This window comes from Oncorhynchus nerka, linkage group LG3, assembly GCF_034236695.1.
Source record: "Oncorhynchus nerka isolate Pitt River linkage group LG3, Oner_Uvic_2.0, whole genome shotgun sequence".
Lineage (NCBI taxonomy): Eukaryota > Metazoa > Chordata > Actinopteri > Salmoniformes > Salmonidae > Oncorhynchus > Oncorhynchus nerka.
Window position 1 is genome coordinate 77,320,692 of NC_088398.1, and position 15,804 is coordinate 77,336,495.

A 15,804-nucleotide genomic window follows, 5' to 3' on the forward strand; every position below is an offset into this window, starting at 1 on the left:
CTTGAAGAATGAGCAACAATCCCAGTGGTTAGATGTGCCAAGCTTATAGAGACGTACCCCAAGAGACTTGCAGCTGTAATTGCTGCAAAAGGTGGCTCTACAAAGTATTGACTTTGTTGGGGTGAATAGTTACAGTATGCACGCTCAAGTTTTCAGTTTTTTTGTCTTGTTTGTTTCACAATTTAAAAAAATTGCATCTTCAAAGTGGTAGGCATGTTGTTTAAATCAAATGATAAACCCCCCCCCCAAAAAAAATATTGTAGTTCCAGGTTGTAAGGCAACAAAATAGGAAAAATGCCAAGGGGGTGAATACTTTCGCAAGCCACTGTACACTACAGTAGTTTGTTATTAAGAAAGCATATACTTCATACACCAAGAGAGTATACCTGATTCCTATACCGTCTATATTGTAAAACGTGTCTGTACCTGTACCTGTGAGAATGAGAGGGAGTTGTGTTGATGGTTGTCTTCCTCTGCAGTACTGGACCATCCAGACCAGGAGAGCACCATCCAGCTACTGGTGTATCTGCTGCCGCCGTGCAACAGTGACACCCTGCAACGCCTCCTGGAGTTCCTGGCCACGGTGACCGCCCACGCAGAGGACAGTCAGGACAGGGACGGACATGAGGTGTGGAATGGACAGGGCAGGCAAGGACTTGAGGGTAGGACACGGCAGGACAGGAGGACAGAATAGGAAGACTGGAGGACAGGGCAGGAGGACAGGACACGGCAGGACAGGAGGACAGGACATGAGGGCAGTGCAGGGAAGGACAGGACATGAGGGTAGGACACGGCAGGACAGGAGGACAGGATAGGATGACTGGAGGACAGGACATGAGGGTAGGACACGGCAGGACAGGAGGACAGGATAGGATGACTGGAGGACAGGACATGAGGGTAGGACACGGCAGGACAGGAGGACAGGATAGGATGACTGGAGGACAGGGCAGGAGGACAGGACATGAGGGCAGGACACGGCAGGACAGGATAGGATGACTGGCGGACAGGACATGAGGGTAGGACACGGCAGGACAGGAGGACAGGATAGGATGACTGGAGGACAGGGCATGATGGCAGGACACGAGGAAAGGGCTGGAGGACAGGGCAGAGCATGACAGGATGAGAGGTTAGTAGTGTAATTAATTTACTCAGGTTTACGGTCCTTTTCTCATTTTGTCTGAGATCAACTTTCATAGATGAATGTTGTAGTTTTTCCCAATGTTGGTTATTTATGATTCATGACTAGATCATGAGTCATATTCATCTATCGAAATACTGCAAGCATTTTACATTACAGCGCAGACTACATTGTCATTAGCATGCTAGTAATAGTACTTCCATCACCCCAAATGAGCGCAGAGAGGAGTACATGGGAAGGATATTTTTACATTCTGATGTAACAAATTGACGGACTTTATAGCTTTATTCATGTTGACAAGAGCGGCTTAAGTGAGTATTAATTCCCACACTCCTCTCGGTTTGAATATGTATACACCTCTGTGTGTCAAGAGTCAACCATGTGCATTAATTGTTTTCTATTGCTACCTTAATCATAATTGATTTTTAAAAATGATCTGTATAAATGACTGCTTTTCCATGTTAATTTTACATTGAACTTAAAAGAAAGACCAGAAAGTAATCTGATGTTTTTATTCAGTGTTACCTTAACTAATCCTTCCAGTTAACCTCCATCAACCTAACCTTCAGCATAGTCCTGATTTTTCCTGTAACCACAAAAGATCAGACGAAAATGTCTCGCTAACAATCACGTACTTGGCCTGTGAGGCTGTGAGTTGTGGGGCTGCTGGCCGGACAGCCAGAATGAGATCAATTCAGGCTTCATTATCCTGTTATTACTGGGGATTTCATGACGATGCATAACAAACTGTTCATGTCCTACCGAGCAGAAGGAGCTCATGTTTGCCAGCACTGGCAGGAGAGCTTCTCAGAAAGGTGTGTGTGTGTGTGTGTATGTTTTTTGTGCTCATTGTCCCACTGCTGTCTTTAGATCACCGGGAACAAGATGACATCACTCAACTTGGCCACCGTCTTTGGGCCCAACCTTCTACACAAGCAGAAGAGCTCGGACAAGGAGTTTACTGTTCAGAGTGTTGCCCGCGCAGAGGAGAGTACAGCCATCATTGGCGTGGTACACAGCATGATCACCACGTATGAGACCCTCTTCATGGTAAGCTATCCACTTATGGAAAACACTGTAACATGGCACCAATAGATGGATATATATAAGTGTTTATCACACTAGATAGAGAACAGAGTACAAAATTGGCACAGCTGACAAACAATTGAACTCTCTTAGTCACTGCTCTCCTTTCCTAGAATAATTGTTCTTAGGGGAATTGTGCTTAAAGGGATACTTTGGGAATTTGGCAATGAGGCCTGCTATCTACTTCCCCATGGATTACATTTTTATGAAGGAAATTAGAGGTAGTTTCTGCTAGCAGATACCATAGACTTCCAGTCATTGTGGTAACGCTACTATAGTTAGTCATTGCAGTAGTTCTAGTTAGGAATGTCCTTCGAACTGCACACAGAGACAAAAAAAATGGTAACCACAAGTTCATCTGACTCTGGGGAAGTAGATAAAAGGACATCATTGCCAAAATCCAGATCTATTCCTTTAATAGAGTGGCTCCATCTAATGAAATGTAAACATGCATTTTATACGTTTTGGAGAAGGCCTAAGCCTTGTAAAACCAAGCTCCACAGAGAAGATCATCAACTCCTGCCTTTGTTTTTCACTCCTGTACGGGTCCTTATAAGGTCCAGGAAAAGGAGGACTATGGATTTGGACATACTGATTACAGTGGTTTTACAGTTTCTTTCCAGACCAAGCTGTATTTTTCTTAAAGGGGCAATCCTCAGTTGAAACAATAACAAAGCACACGCACCGCCTCTGTTATGGTAAAAAGTTGAGGGATGGACATGGAGAAATGCAATCACTCTTAAATTCATAGACAGAGCTATTTTGACACAAGGACTGACCATTCAATATATCAACAATATAGTTAAGCATATTTTGTAGCTATACACAGTTTTTGCATTCAGGAAGTTTTTTGTTACGTTGCAGCCTTATTCTAAAATAGATTCAATTGTTTTTCTTCCATCCTCAATCTACACACAATATCCCATAATGACAAAGCAAAAAAGGGTTCTAGAATTTTTGGGAAAAATGTATAAAAAAAAATGTCAAACTGAATTCACATTTACATAGGTATTCAGACCCTTATTTCCATAAAGTTTTGTCCATAAATTTGTTTACATCCTTGTTAGTGAGCATTTGTCATTTGCCAAGGTAATCCATCCACCTGGCAGGTGTGGCATATCAAGAAGTTGATTATTTAAAACCTCTACGGGATCAGTGTCCCTAAACCGGGACAGTTGTTGCTAATGTGACTAGAATGTCGTTGTATAAAACAGCCAACTTTCCAGGACATAGACGTGTCTTATATGGGCAGAAGATTACATTCTTGTTATTCTAACTGCTGTGTCTAATTAACAGTAGCTATTACAATGTAAAAATACCATGCTATTGTTTGAAGAGAGTGTAAAACAACAAACCTTTTATCACCGCAACTGGTTTGATACATTTAGTAATCTTGCTCTTATTTGTCATCCCGAGGGTCCCAGAGATAAATGTAGCATAGTTGTGTTTGATAAAATCCATTTTTATGTTCAAATGCAGCAACTGGGATCTACAGTTTTACCCCACTGATGTCTCTGGCTCCACACCCACCCCACGTGCCTTCACTTCCGGCGCCGACAGAGATGGCCGCCTCGCTTCGCGTTCCTAGGAAACTATGCAGTATTTTGTTTTTTTAATGTGTTATTTCCCCCCCAAGCAGACACATCGACGGCCCTGAAAGAACTTCATTGGACTCTATGTAAACTGGAAACCACATGTCCTGAGGCTGCACTTATTGTAGCTGGGGATTTTAACAAGGCTAATCTGAAAACAAGGCTCCCCAAATTCTATCAGCATATCGATTGTGCTACCAGGGCAAAACCCTAGACTGTTATTCTAACTGCCACAACGCATTTCAGGCCCTCCCCCGACCTCCCTTCGGAAAAGCTGGCCACGACTCCATTTTGTTGCTCCCAGCCTATAGACAGAAACTAAAACAGGAAGCACTCGCGCTCAGGTCTGTTCAACGCTGGTCCGACCAATCTGATTCCACGCTTCAAAATTGCATCGATCACGTGGACTGGGATATGTTCCGCATTGCGGCGAACAACAACATTGACGAATACGCTGATTCGGTGTGCGAGTTTATTAACAAGTGCATCGGTGATGTTGTACCCACAGCTTCTATTAAAACATTCCCCAACCAGAAACCGTGGATTGATGGCAGAATTCGTGCAAAACTGAACACATGAACCACTGCTTTTAATCAGGGCAAGGTGACCGGAAACATGACCGAATACAAACAGTGTAGCTATTCCCTCCGCAAGGCAATCAAACAAGCTAAGCGTCAGAACAGAGACAAAGTGGAGTCACAATTCAACGGCTCAGACACGAGAGGTATGTGGCAGGGTCTACAGTCAATCACGGACTACAAAAGAACAACCAGCCCCGTTGCAGATCACGATGTCTTGCTCCCAGACAGACTAAACAACTGTTTTGCTCTCATTGGGGACAATACAGTGCCACTGACATGGCCCGCTACCAAAACCTGCAGGCTCTCCTTCATTGTAGCCAACGTGAGTAAAACATTTAAACGTGTCAACCCTCGCAAGGCTGCAGGCCCAGACGGCATCCCCGGCCGCATCTTCAGGGCATGCACAGACTGGCAGGCTGGTGTGTTTACAGACATATTCAATCAATCCTTATCCCAGTCTGCTGTCCCCACATGCTTCAAGAGGGCCACCATTGTTCCTGTTCTCAAGAAAGCTAAATGACGACCGACCTGTAGCACTCACTTCCATCATCATGAAGTGCTTTGAGAGACTAGTCAAGGACCATATCACCTCCACCCTACCTGAAACCCTAGACCCACTCCAATTTGCTTACCCCCCCAATAGGTCCACAGACGACGCAATCGCCACCACACTGCCCTAACCCATCTGGACAAGAGGAATACCTATGTAAGAATGCTGTTCATCGATTACAGCTCAGCATTTAACACCATAGTACCCTCCAAACTCGTCATTAAGCTCGAGACCCTGGGTCTCGACCCCACCCTGTGCAACTGGGTCCTGGACTTCCTGACGTGCCGCCCCCAACACTGGGTCCCCACAAGGGTGCGTTCTCAGCCCTCTCCTGTACTCCCTGTTCACCCACGACTGCGTGGCCATGCACGCCTCCAACTCAATCATCAATTTTGCAGACGACACTACAGTGATAGGCTTGATTTGTCAACAAAACAGGAAACAGCAGAGGGAGCAACCCCCTATCTACATTGACGGGACAGTAGTGGAGAGTGTAGTAAGTTTTAAGTTCCTCGGCGTACACATCACGGACAAACTGAAATGGTCTACCCACACAGACAGTGTTGTGAAGAAGGCGCAGCAGCGCCTCTTCAACCTCAGGAGGCTGAAACAATTTGGCTTGTCACCAAAAACACACAAACTTTTACAGATGCACAATTGAGAGCATCCTGTCGGGCTGTATCACCGCCCACCACCGTACGGCAGCTGCTCCACCCACAACCCTAAGACTCTCCAGAGGGTAGTGGGGTCTGCACAACGCATCACCGGGTGCAAACTACCTGCCCTCCAGGACACCTACACCACCCGATGTCACAGGATGTTAGATATTGGATGTTAGATATTGTTAGATATTACTGCATGGTCAGAACTAGAAGCACAAGCATTTCGCTACACTTGCATTAACATCTGCTAACTACATACATATTTGTATGTGACAAATACATTTGATTTGATTTGACCCGGCCATCTAGATTTGTGAAAGTGTATAAGCTAATGATCCATCATGTACTGTATGACCTTCCTGGGAGTGTGTAAACTTACATTTTTTATTCCCAAAGCATTTTTATATGTTCTCTATAGTTATGTACTTGAAAATGTATAAATTATCAATTCGGCACATTTAGGCAATCTCCTGGCAGACTTGATTCAACATTTTGTGCAGTAATGTAATTCTTCACTGGATCAGTCTGAAACGTTGCACACAAACTGTTGCCATCTGGTGGCCAAAATCTAAATTACACCTTGACTCCTATATGAAAGTATGGCCATTCTCCTACATTTCAATGATGGAAAAATACAAAATAGAAAAAACATGTTTTACCAGATCTAATGTGTTATATTCTCCTACATTCATTTCACATTTCCACAAACGTCAAAGTATTTCCTTTCAAATGGTATCAAGAATATGCATATCCTTGCTTCAGGTCCTGAGCTACAGGCAGTTAGATTTGGTTACATCATTTTAGATGAAAATTGAAAAAAAGGATATGATCCTTGAGGTTCATGATCATTACACAGGTGCACCTTGTGCTGGGGGACAATAAAAGGCCACTCTAAATGTGCAGATTTGTCACACAACACAATGCCACATATGTCTCAAGTTTTGAGGGAGCGTGCAATTGACATGCTGACTGCAGGAATGTCCACCAGAGCTGTTGCCAGAGAATTGAATGTTAATTTCTCTTCCATAAGCTGCCTCCAACATTGGTTTAGAGAATTTGTCAGCACGTCCAACCGGCCTCACAACCACAGACCACGTGTATGGCGTCGTGTGGGCGAGCGGTTTGCGATGTCATTGTTGCGATCAGAGTGCCCCATGGTGGCGGTGCGGTAATGGTATGGACAGGCATAAACTAGGGACAGCAAACACAATTGCATTTTATCGATGGCAATTTGATATCGTGACGAGATCCTGAGTGACGAGATCCTGAGGCCCATTATCGTGCCATTCATCCGTCACTATCACCTCATGTTTCAGCATGATAATGCACGGCCCCATGTCGCAAGGATCTGTACACAATTCCTGGAAACTGAAAATGTCCCAGTTCTTCCATGGCCTGCATACTCACCATACATGTCACCAATTGAGCATGTTTGGGATGTTCTGGATCAACATGTATGACAGCAAATACGACAAGCGTGTTCCAGTTCCTGCCAATATCCAGCAACTTCGCACAGCCATTGAAGAGGAGTGGGACAACATTCCACAGGCCACAATCAACAGCCTGATCAACTCTATGCAAAGGAGATGTGCTGCGCTGCATGAGGCAGATGGTGGTCACACCAGATACTGACTGGTTTTCTGATCCACGCCCCTACTTTTTAAAAGGTTTATGTGACCAACAGATGCATATCTGTATTCCAAGTCATGTGAAATTCATAGGGCCTAATGGATGTATTTCAATTGACTGATTTCCTTACATGAACTGTAACTCAGTAAAATCTTGGAAATTGTTGCATGTTTCGTATATATTTTAAGTGTATTTTGGTTTCTGATATGGTACGACCGTTGATCTTAGCTCAAGAGGCATTTGTAAGTTATATTCTTCAAGAATCAATGTCATTAATTTGATAAGACCATAAATAGATGGAATAGATACAGCAACCGTGGATTTCCTCTAAACTTGCTCTATTTTTCTTAACCTTAGTCTGTGGGATCTTTCAACACAAAATATCTCACAACCATCCCTCCCTTACCCTTTCCATTGCATTGCATCTAAGCTATATGCACTACCGTTCAAACGTTTGGGGTCACTTAGAAATGTCCTTGTTTTTGACAGAAAAACTTTTGTTTTTGTCCATTAAAATAACATCAAATTGATCAGAAATACAGTGTAGACATTGTAAATGTTGTAAATGACTATTGTAGCTGGAAACGGCTGATTTTTAATGATATCTACATAGGTGTACAGAGGCCCATTATCAGCAACCATCACTCCTGTGTTCCAATGGCACATTGTGTTAGCTAATCAAAGTTTATGAGTAAGAGGACAAGTACATTAGAGTGTCTAGTTTGAGAAAGACGCCTCACAGACACTCTAATATACTTTTCCTCTTGCTCAGTTGTGCACCGGGGCCACCCACTCCTCTTTCAATTCTGTTCTGTGAAGGGAGTAGTACGAGCGTTGTACGAGATCTTCAGTTTCTTGGCAATTTCTCACATGGAATAGCCTCCATTTCTCAGAACAAGAATAGACTGACGAGTTTCAGAAGAAAGTTATTTGTTTCTGGCCATTTTAAGCCTGTAATCGAACCCACAAATGATGCTCCAGATACTCAACTAGTCTAAAGAAGGCCAGTTTTATTGCTTCTTTAATCAGCACAACAGTTTTCAGCTGTGCGAACATAATTGCAAATGGGTTTTCTAATGATCAATTACCCTTTTAAAATGATTAACTTGGATTAGCTAACACAGTATGCCACTGGAACACATGAGTGATGGTTGCTGATAATGGGCCTCTGTACGCCTATGTAGATATTCCTTTAAAAATCTGCCGTTTCCAGCTACAATAGTAATTTACAACATTAACAATGTCTACACTGTATTTCTAATCAATTTGATGTTATTTTAATAGACAAAAAATTTGCTTTTCTGTTCAAAATTAGGACATTTCTAAGTGACCCCAAACTTTTGAACGGTATTGTATATATATATATATTAGCATGTGTTAACCAATGGTGCAATAGCTTTAAACTTTACTTGAACCACTTGCTTATTATACATCGTCTGTAGGAGACATTCTTGCTTCAGCTCTTGTAATTTAGCGTTTCAGAGTACATATTTACATTATTGTGTCAATATCTGTCTCAACACTTGGCCTACATCTGAGCCGCTTGATTTACAGTGAATGACTTAGATATCCAGTTTAAGCCAACAGAGAATGAGATAGATGTAACAACTGTCTGTTCGGCTGAGACGTCTAGTTAAGGATTGTGTGTTTCTGGCCCTTCCAGGTGCCGCCTGACCTGCAGAATGAGGTTCTGATGAGTCTACTAGAGACGGATCCTGACGTGGTGGATTACCTCCTGAGGAGGAAGGATTCTCAGCACTCGTGAGTGTGTGGCCTTTTGTGTGCTTAGATATGGACGATTGGACGTGATGCTGTGCCTCTGCCAAATGGGCATCAGGTGGCTTAGTAGTTAAGAGCGTTGGGCCAGTAACTGAAATGTCGCTGGTTTGAATCCCTGAGCTGACTAGGTGAAAAATATGTCCTTAACCCTACTTGCTCTGGATGAGATAACATCTGCTACATGACAAAAAATGTAAAAATCATGTACAGTGATGTATGGGGCTCTGATAAGGTACTTGAGCACCCCGTGGTGGTATTATTGTGTATTTTCACTTCTTACCTAAACATCATCGTGATGACATATTGTTTCAGTTTTCTTACCTAAACATCATCGTGATAACATATAGTTTCAGTTTTCTTACCTAAACATCATCGTGATGACATATTGTTTCAGTTTTCTTACCTAAACATCATCGTGATGACATATAGTTTCAGTTTTCTTACCTTATCATTGTGATGGCATGTGGTTTTAATGTTCTTACCTAAACATGAGAAATTACTGCACTGTTGGATCTAGGAACACACGCATTTTGCTACACCCGCAATAACATCTGCTAAATATGTTGTATGCGACCAATAAAATTAGATTTGATATAATGTAGTTTCCGTTCTCTTACCCAGACATCATTGTGATAACATATCATTTCAATTGTCTCCCTTCTCTGTACACCATGGCATACTTTGTAACTAGGGCAATGAGTTGTTCCTGGTCAGATAATACCTACTATGGTAAATCTACTGGTCATCATACGTCTCATTTTACATCATGTCTTTTTCTTCTCCTCTCCCCCATAGTGGTCCAGGCCCTCTGAGGACTGAGGATCCCTTCTCTTTGAGGGAGAGGCGTTGCTCCAGTGACTCCAACAAGGCCTCCAGTGGGGATGTGTCCCCCTATGACAACAACTCACCAGTGCTGTCAGAGCGGCTGCTCTCCCAGCCCCAGGAGGACAGGAACCTCCTCTCTGATAGGCTGTTCAGGGTTCCAGAGCAGTACACACTGGTTGGCCACGTCAAAGGTCGTCCTAGCATCACCTGTCACTCACCATCCACAGGCAAAGGTGAGCTTCCCAATGGTCGAGTTGTTGGTCATTTAATTTCTGAAAATAGCACAATATGCTGTATTGTATATTGCTACTTAGGCTGAGGAATATGTCTTATTTTTCCATTAGACACACCTGATGAACATGTCTGGGGTGCCTGGCATGCCTCTCTAAGGAAAGGGTTTATGGATCATCACATCACTGGTACATTCATTGTCTTTAAACATAACGTCTCATTCTTTGCTCTTTGAAACTTTGCAACCTAGAATAAACATTGTAGACTAGATGGAGTTAGACGTTGATTATGTGTATAAATGTTTTCCCCTAGGTTCCCATGGCGACGTTTCGGAACACGGCTCCTGCGGCTCATCAGAGGGACTCGACCGTCACCAAGGTAACAACAGCAAACTGCCTGTCAGACGAACTTATACCTCATTAGGTGTGCCTGAGTGCAGACCACACCCCCCGGTGATTCGCTGCAGTAGTAGCCCTCTGACGGAGAGAGGGCAAAGACCGCAGGGTACCGACTCATTATTACATCACCGACCACAGGGAAGACCAGGGGCCGACAGCTCAGAGGACCTCGCACTAAGAGGAGGAGTGTCACAGCCTGCCAGTCCCTCCCTCAGAGGCAGGCCTGGCGGCAGGGTGGATGGAAGGCCTCCCCCTCCGTACCCTGGACCTCTCAGAGGAACACACAGAGAATGTTCTCCCTCTACACCTTCCCTCTCCCTCTCCACGCACCAGTGTGTGACCCCACAGAGCCCCCAACGGCCCCCCCAGGGCAGCTGCAGCCCCAGGAACCGGACTGTGGCCCCTAAGAACCCCTCCTCTAGTCCTCTGGAAGGAAAGGTGCCAGTCAGCCCAGACTGGCAGAGAGAGAGTTGGCAGATATGGAAGCTCTTATCAACAGACAACACAGACACACTACCAGAGACACTGGTGTGATGCGTTGAGTAGAATCACTAACTTCAACTACTGTGTTACCAAGGGGAGAGGAGGGATGGGGGGGGGGGTGTTCCTGTATGATTATGTTGATCAGCTACTTACTGAGATGTGCCAATTGTCTGTGAGTAACGGCGTGTTTGTTTGTTAATGTTGTTGTTTCACTCTCCTCATGTGTTACCTAAACTTTTTTCAGAAGCTTGACTCCAACATGTTGTCACTAAGACATACCTTAACAGAGACACAAGTTAACATCACTGAGATGTGACTGTCTGAGTCTTTGGGGGGGGGGGGCGTAATAACAAAACACATTATTTTCATACCGTGTAATTTATGTGTTTTATAATGTTATTTTTTCCCAACTCAGACTAATGGTGTATGAATGAATCTGAATGGATCAATACTAGTGGCTTACGTACAATGTTCATTTTTATATTCTAATATCATCCTATGAGATAAAATGCTGATATTATAACCGAAATCAAATACATTTATCATATTGAAACAAGAGGTGTCTTTGTGCTATTTCTCTGTTGGTGGAGCTGTTGCCAAACAAATGAAAACCCATTGTGTTTTTGTTACTGCCGTTACACTTAAATGTGATGTTTTGGTCACTAGCTTTTACAACTAATGTTCATGGCCTTCTGTAACTGATTGTAATACACAACTTTAGCTGATTCTAATATTCATCCATTCACTCATCCATTCACAGCTGTAACTGATATTAATATTCATCCAAACACAGCTATAACTGATTCTAATATTCATCCGTTCACTCATCCATTCACAGCTGTAACTGATTCTAATATTCATCCATTCACTCATCCAAACACAGCTGTTACTGATTCTAATAGTCATCCAAACACAGCTGTTACTGATTCTAATAGTCATCCATTCACAACTGTAACTGATTCTAATAGTCATCCATTCCCTCATCCATTCACAACTGTAACTGATTCTAATAGTCATCCATTCACTCATCCAAACACAGCTGTAACTGATTCTAATAGTCATCCATTCACTCAAACAAACACAGCTGTAACTGATTCTAATAGTCATCCATTCACAGCTGTAAATGATTCTAATAGACATCCATTCACAGCTGTAACTGATTCTAATATTCATCCATTCACTCATCCAAACACAGCTGTAACTGATTCTATTAGTCATCCATTCAGAGCTGTAACTGATTCTAATAGTCATCCATTCACTCATCCAAACACAGCTGTTACTGATTCTAATAGTCATCCATTCACAACTGTAACTGATTCTAATAGTCATCCATTCACTCATCCAAACACAGCTGTAACTGATTCTAATAGTCATCCATTCACTCATCCATTCACAACTGTAACTGATTCTAATAGTCATCCATTCACTCATCCAAACACAGCTGTAACTGATTCTAATAGTTATCAATTCACTCATCCAAACACAGCTGTAACTGATTCTAATAGTCATCCATTCACTCATCCAAACACAAGTGTAACTGTCATCCCCCTGTTTTTATTATGATGGGGAAAATGAAACTTGAACATACAGAACATTATGAATGTAATTCCCCAATATTCAAGATATAACCAAAGTATCTTAGTTTGTTATTGAATGTACCAAGTTTTTTTATGCCCCCACATCTTAAGGGGAAATGAAGGTACTGCAATATATAAGTCATTACTTTCACTAAGATTTTTGTTGTTTGAATATTTGCTGCAAATCTGGGCACACACTGTTTGAATCAAAGTTGTCTCGACGTCATTTCAATTAAATTACATTGCACCAACGTGGAATAGACGTTGAATTGACGTCTGTGCCCAGTGGGTTGTTTGTTTGTCCCGGGCAAACATTAGGCCTTATGATCTGTTCAGTAAAAATGACAGTTAATGTCTCTGATATGAGGTTGCTTGCAATGCTAATATGACTTTTTCATTTTCACATTGATTTAACATTACATGCTAATAGTAATGCTTTTGTACCTTGTGCCTCATCAGTATTTTCATTGCAATTAAGCTGCTTTCATTCTGTATATTGCCAGCTTGAACCCTTCAGCCTGATTGTATTACCGTATTGTGCATTTTCCTTTGTCCTCCGAAATGGATGAAATGGATGAAATGGATGAAATGGGATATTAGTATTTTTATCGTCTTGTTTTCATCATCTGTAAAACTATGCATAGAAACTGAAAGTGGCGTGAAACATTGTGGCAATAACCCCTTACTCTCTTTGAAAAAGCCTTTTAACTCCTACTTCAGAATGTTGTCAGTATCCTTCAACTACTCCACTGATTGCTTTCTTCTTGCCCTTAATTCTTATGTTCCCATTCTGTGTAAAGGGAAGTCGGGAACAATGTAAGTGGTTCATTCTCTAATGAACTGGAGTGGAAGGTGGCTGTTTTGACAGCTCCTCAGACTCCATAAAAATTTAATTTGGGCACATTTCAACACCCTAATGAAGTGCAAGAGCCAGAGCTGTCTGGCCGGTGAGAGAACTCTCTCACTAACCAGGAAGTGGAACAGAGGGTCCCAGACATAGCCACAGGGAGTTCACCTATCCTCTCCCGGACTGGACCACAGGCAAACTCACTTCCCGATTACTGCCTTTTTAGGACCAACTTTAAAAGTCCAATGCAGCTGTTTTTATCTCAATATATCAATAGTTGGGGTAACAACCTTACTGTGGTAGTTGGGGTAACAACCTTACTGTGATAGTTGGGGTAACAACCTTACTGTGATTGTTTTCAATTAAAATGGTCAAAAAGAAACAAAAATAGCTTGTTAGCAGATAGAAATGTATCGCAATAATTTTGCTAGGACTGTCTGTGAGTGGATCGAGAGGGGAAACAAAAAATGTGCTGTTATTATCTTTCTTGTTGATCTATTAACAAAACAGGCAGAAATTTCAGGCGGTCTTTTCAAACAGCTATTACACTAAAACGGCATTAGCATAATTGTCACAATTTCACAGTATTTTTCCAACCTCATAGTGTGGAAATATATATAAATGTTTTTGACTGCACTGAGCCTTTAAGTCGGGCAAGTACCATGAAGTCCAAGGAAGGGTCCGTAGATCTCAGACATGCATTGCGATGAGGCATATATCTGGGGAAGGGTATAAAGCAATTTCTAGAGTGTTGAAAGTTTCCAAGAGCACAATAATCTTCATCATTGGGAAATTGAAAAAATATGGAACTACCTCGACTCTGCGCAGAGCTGAATGTCCGAAAAAAAACTGAGCAACCGGGAAAGAAGGACTTTGGACCAAGAAGCCCATGACCACTCTGATAGAACTACAGAGTTCCTTGGCTGAGATGTCTACAGCACTTCACCAATCTGGGCTTTATGTGAGAGTGGCCAGATGGAAGTTCCTCCTGAGAAAAAGGCACATGACAGCACGCCTGGAGTTTACAAAACGGCATGGCAAAGACTCTGAGAGCATAAGCCAAAAGATTCTGTGGTCTCATGAGACAAAAACGGAACTGTTTGGACTGAATGCAAAGCGCTGAATGTCTGGAAAAAAACAGACACAGCTCATCACCCGTCTAACACCATTCCTAATTCAAACAATCAAATGAAATCTTATTTGTCACTTGCGCAGAATAAAACGTGAAGAATTTACCGTGACTTACAAATCCTTAACCAACAATGCAGTTTTTTATTAAAATGTAAGCAAAATAAATCTGCTAAATAAAATGAAGGAAAAATAATAACACAATAAAATAACAATAAGGAGGCTGTATACGAAGGGTACTGATACAGAGTCAATGTGCAGGGGTACGGGGAAGTCGAGGTAATATGTACTGTAGATGTAGGTAGAGGTAGTGACAGTGCATAGATAATAAGTCGAGGTAATATGTACTGTAGATGTAGGTAGAGGTAGTGACAGTGCATAGATAATAAACAGAGTATTAGCCGAGCATGTAGTGTGTGTGTGTGTGTGTGTGTGTGTGTGTGTGTGTGTGTGTGTGTGTGTGTGTGTGTGTAGCATCAATATGTGCATGTGTGTGTGTGTGTTAGTGTCAGTGTAGTATGTGTGAGTGTGTGGTTAGAGTCCAGTGAGTGTACGTCGAGCCTGTGCAAAAGAGTCAGTGAAAAACAATTAGAATAAATACGAATACGAAAGGGGGTCAATGCAGATAGTCCGAGTAGCCATTTGTTTAACTGTTCAGCAGTCTTATGGCTTGGGGGTAGAAGCTGTTCAGGAGCCTTTTGGTCCCAGACTTGGTGCTACCGCTTGCTATGCGGTAGCAGAGAGAACCGTCTTTGATCATTTTTTGGGCCTTCCTGGTATAGAGGTCCTGGATGACAGGAAGCTCGGCCCCAGTGATGTACTGGGCCGTACACACCAGTGGAGGCTCCTCAGAGGAAGAAGGGGAGGACCATCCTCCACGGTGAATTTCATAAAAATGTAAATTATAAAACGTTAAAGTTTTCATTTTTAGATAAAACTATACTGCATATAATCACATCACCAAATAATTGATTAAATCCCACTATTTTGCAAAGAAGGTCAACAGTAGCCTCAACAACACTCTGTGGGGTAGCACCATGGTGTAGCCGGAGGACAGCTAGCTTCCTTCCTTCTCTGGGTACACTGACCTCAATACAAAACGTCAGAGATTCATGGTTGCACAGCCTTCCATAGACTTAAACAGAAATTATAACAAATGTGTCCCTTGACCTGTGTGCACCTACAGTACCAGTCAAAAGATTGGACATAACTACTCATTCAAAGGTTTCTCTTTATTTGTGCTATTTTCTACATTGTAGAATAATAGTAAAGACATCAAAACTATGATATAACACATA

The 15,804-nt window shown here is 42.3% G+C and overlaps 1 protein-coding gene across 2 annotated transcripts in view; it reads left to right on the forward strand.

Moving 5' to 3' along the window:
* The window catches only part of LOC115116748 (rho GTPase-activating protein 6-like), an 80,923-nt gene extending 68,119 nt beyond the window's left edge, over window positions 1-12,804 (forward strand). For both annotated transcript variants that reach the window (XM_065016042.1, XM_065016043.1), the window contains exons 8-13: window positions 480-628; window positions 2,009-2,188; window positions 8,902-8,999; window positions 9,813-10,075; window positions 10,187-10,261; window positions 10,386-12,804. In XM_065016042.1, coding sequence (XP_064872114.1) covers window positions 480-628; window positions 2,009-2,188; window positions 8,902-8,999; window positions 9,813-10,075; window positions 10,187-10,261; window positions 10,386-11,005 — 1,385 coding nt within the window. In that variant the 3' untranslated portion in view covers window positions 11,006-12,804. The remainder of the gene's footprint in view (window positions 1-479; window positions 629-2,008; window positions 2,189-8,901; window positions 9,000-9,812; window positions 10,076-10,186; window positions 10,262-10,385) is intronic.
* Window positions 12,805-15,804: the final 3,000 nt, after the last annotated feature.